Here is a 2,657-nt window from a genome sequence, read left to right on the forward strand (position 1 = left end):
ATTCTATCCTAAAAGAGACGTAGGTTGTGTCCCAAATGGCCACCTTAGTCACGAGTAGTGTACTAAACATGGAATAGGGTGCCTTTTGTGCCACAATTGTAGCTAATGTAGAGTCTGGACGGTGTGTTAGCTAGTGGACAGAGGTGGCTGGGACACCTGGCAGATGATGACTGATAGACTGGTGTGGAAACAGCTTCTCTAGAGACATCAGGGTGATGGGAGTGCTGATAGGAGTCCTGCTGGGTAACAACCTCGGTCAACAGAGACAAATCCTGTTCAAATACACACCATTAGCCCAGTGGACCGAGGAGATTACATCTGTAGTCACAGACAGGAAGCACACTAAGACCAAGTCAAACACAACTAGAACTGACAGTGCCAACAGGAAAGGCTATACACCACCAGACGTACCCTGGCACTTACAGTACAGTAGGATGGGGTGTGTGTAGGGGATTTAACAGACTTTGATCATGAGATGTAAATACGGCTGAGTGCAGCAGTTTGAAATGGGTGTTTAACCAGTCAATCGTTGGCAGACATGGTCACCACACACACTAATGACAACTCAACAGATATTGAAAGACAACAAGGCTTTTACAATCCAAAATAGCTGTATTTTGTGTTGAGACTAAACATTTGTTAGCGTTTTGACAGTGATGTAGGAGTGCGTTCTAATTCCACCAATGAGGAAAGTAGTCCTGAAAAGGGTCAGAGTAAAAACAGTTGATATAATATGTTTTTGTATGTCGTTTTTCTTAGAGAAAAAGGTTGGACATTTTGAACATTAAAACGTGTTCATCTCCATCTTGTTTCCTGCAAAAATCACCTTTCTTTTCGCCCTTCGGTGAGAAAAATGCTTAACATGTTATTTTGTACAAGATGGATGTCAAACATGAACTACAGGGGAGCTTCTCTGCTCAGGGAAGATGACTGGGACATGGTGGCACTTCATCACCCAAAACTTTCTCTTTGTCCATTTTTGGTTATTGTCTTTTTTGTTTGTTTTTCTGATTTCATACATAAAGCTTGGGTTTTTACACAATGCTACAAGGAGGACTTAAAAAAAATGTAAAGTAAAAAAAACAACAATTTACAACTTCTACCTCCCTCCTATACCCAAACACTCTGTTCTCTACAGGTGTACAGGGTAAGACAAGGTAGTCACTGTCTATATTCAGTTATCAGGGTGGATCATCCCTTTTTTTCATCGTCTTTGTACTAAATCCATACCATCCCCCCTGTATTTTCAGCTGAGGGAGGAGGGAGGGAGGAGCTCTGGTATCAATCTGGGCGTCTCGAGGTTCTGGAGGGGGCCTGGAGGAGGAGGAGAGCAGAGTAGGGCCCTCCGTGGTCCCAGGGCAGAGCAGAGCTGGGCAACGGATCCAGGGACTCTAGGACTGTTTGAGGCGTTTGCGTGGGGGTCCCAGGAAGGGGCACTGGGCTGAGGCCAAGGAGCGATAGGCCTCAGCCACCAGGTGGGGGTGGGATGCCACCATGGATTTCCAGCCAGACGTCTCCATCACCTCAGCAGCATGGCTAGAGAGACAGAGAGAGAGACAGAGGTGGGGGAGAAAGAGGAAAGGGCGAGAGAGGGGGGGACAAAGAGAGAAAAGTCAGAAGGAGAGGAGGAAAGAGTGAGGCAGAGAGCGAGAAGGAGAGATTAGCACTGTTCTCACCTGGCCCCTCCATCCCATCCCTCCCTCCATCCTCCACACAGGCCTGACAGACTGCATACCACTGGGCCCTGTGGGAATCCCCAGCCTCCTCACACCCTCAGGGTGCAGTACTGCACTATCACGCACACACATACATGGCCTTTAATGACATTTGTTCTGTGTATTAGTGTGTGTGTGTATGTTAATGAAAGTGTGTGTGTGTCCAGCAGCATACCTCCCAGAAATCCAGCCCACCTCTGACCCAGTTCCCTGGTAGGGGAGACCCCCTGCTCCCTCTAATGGCCAATGGGCTGTGAGCTATGAGCTGTGCCTGGGGTTAGCAGACCAGCAAAGAGCACAGAGAGAGCAGCCACAGCTGGAGAGCAGGCCAGGCCCAGGGCGCTGGGGGAGAGGGGGAGGAGAGGAGAGAGAGGAGGGGGAGATGAAGGAGAAGCGGAGGGAGGGAAGGAAGGAGAGAGGGAGGGAGAAAATGGAAGGAGAGCGAGTGGAAGAAAGGTGGGAGCTAACGGTGTTGACTGCAGGGGCGGGGGAGGGAGGTCTGGGGTTTATTGGTTACACTGTGTAGTTTATTTTCTATATTCGTCCTCTTTATTGATTTCAGTTGTTGTCGATGTTGTCCGAGGGAGGAGGGTTGATAGCGCCTTGCAACCTGGAGTCCCCCATGGTCAATTTCCACAACAACAACACAGTCAAATTAAAAACTGTCATAATGCCCATAACCACAATTAATGACCAGGATTAGGAGTGGAATCACAGAGAGAGAGAGGACAGAGGAGTAGGAGAGAGAGAGAGAGAGAGAGAGGACAGAGGAGTAGGGAGAGAGAGAGAGAGAGGACAGAGGAGTAGAGAGAGAGAGAGAGAGGACAGAGGAGTAGGAGAGAGAGAGAGAGAGGACAGAGGAGTAGGAGAGAGAGAGAGAGGACAGAGGAGTAGGAGAGAGAGAGAGAGAGGACAGAGGAGTAGGAGAGAGAGAGAGAGAGG

The 2,657-nt window shown here is 48.9% G+C and overlaps 1 protein-coding gene across 1 annotated transcript in view; it reads right to left on the reverse strand.

Annotated features, from left to right (window-relative positions):
- Window positions 1-592: 592 nt before the first annotated feature.
- Window positions 593-2,657, reverse strand: part of LOC115184104 (speckle-type POZ protein) — a gene marked incomplete at its 5' end in the record, with an annotated part of 22,195 nt that continues 20,130 nt past the window's right edge. Inside the window, 1 exon segment of the mRNA XM_029745096.1 lies at window positions 593-1,536. Coding sequence (XP_029600956.1) covers window positions 1,392-1,536 — 145 coding nt within the window.

Source organism: Salmo trutta, unplaced genomic scaffold (genome assembly GCF_901001165.1).
Source record: "Salmo trutta unplaced genomic scaffold, fSalTru1.1, whole genome shotgun sequence".
Lineage (NCBI taxonomy): Eukaryota > Metazoa > Chordata > Actinopteri > Salmoniformes > Salmonidae > Salmo > Salmo trutta.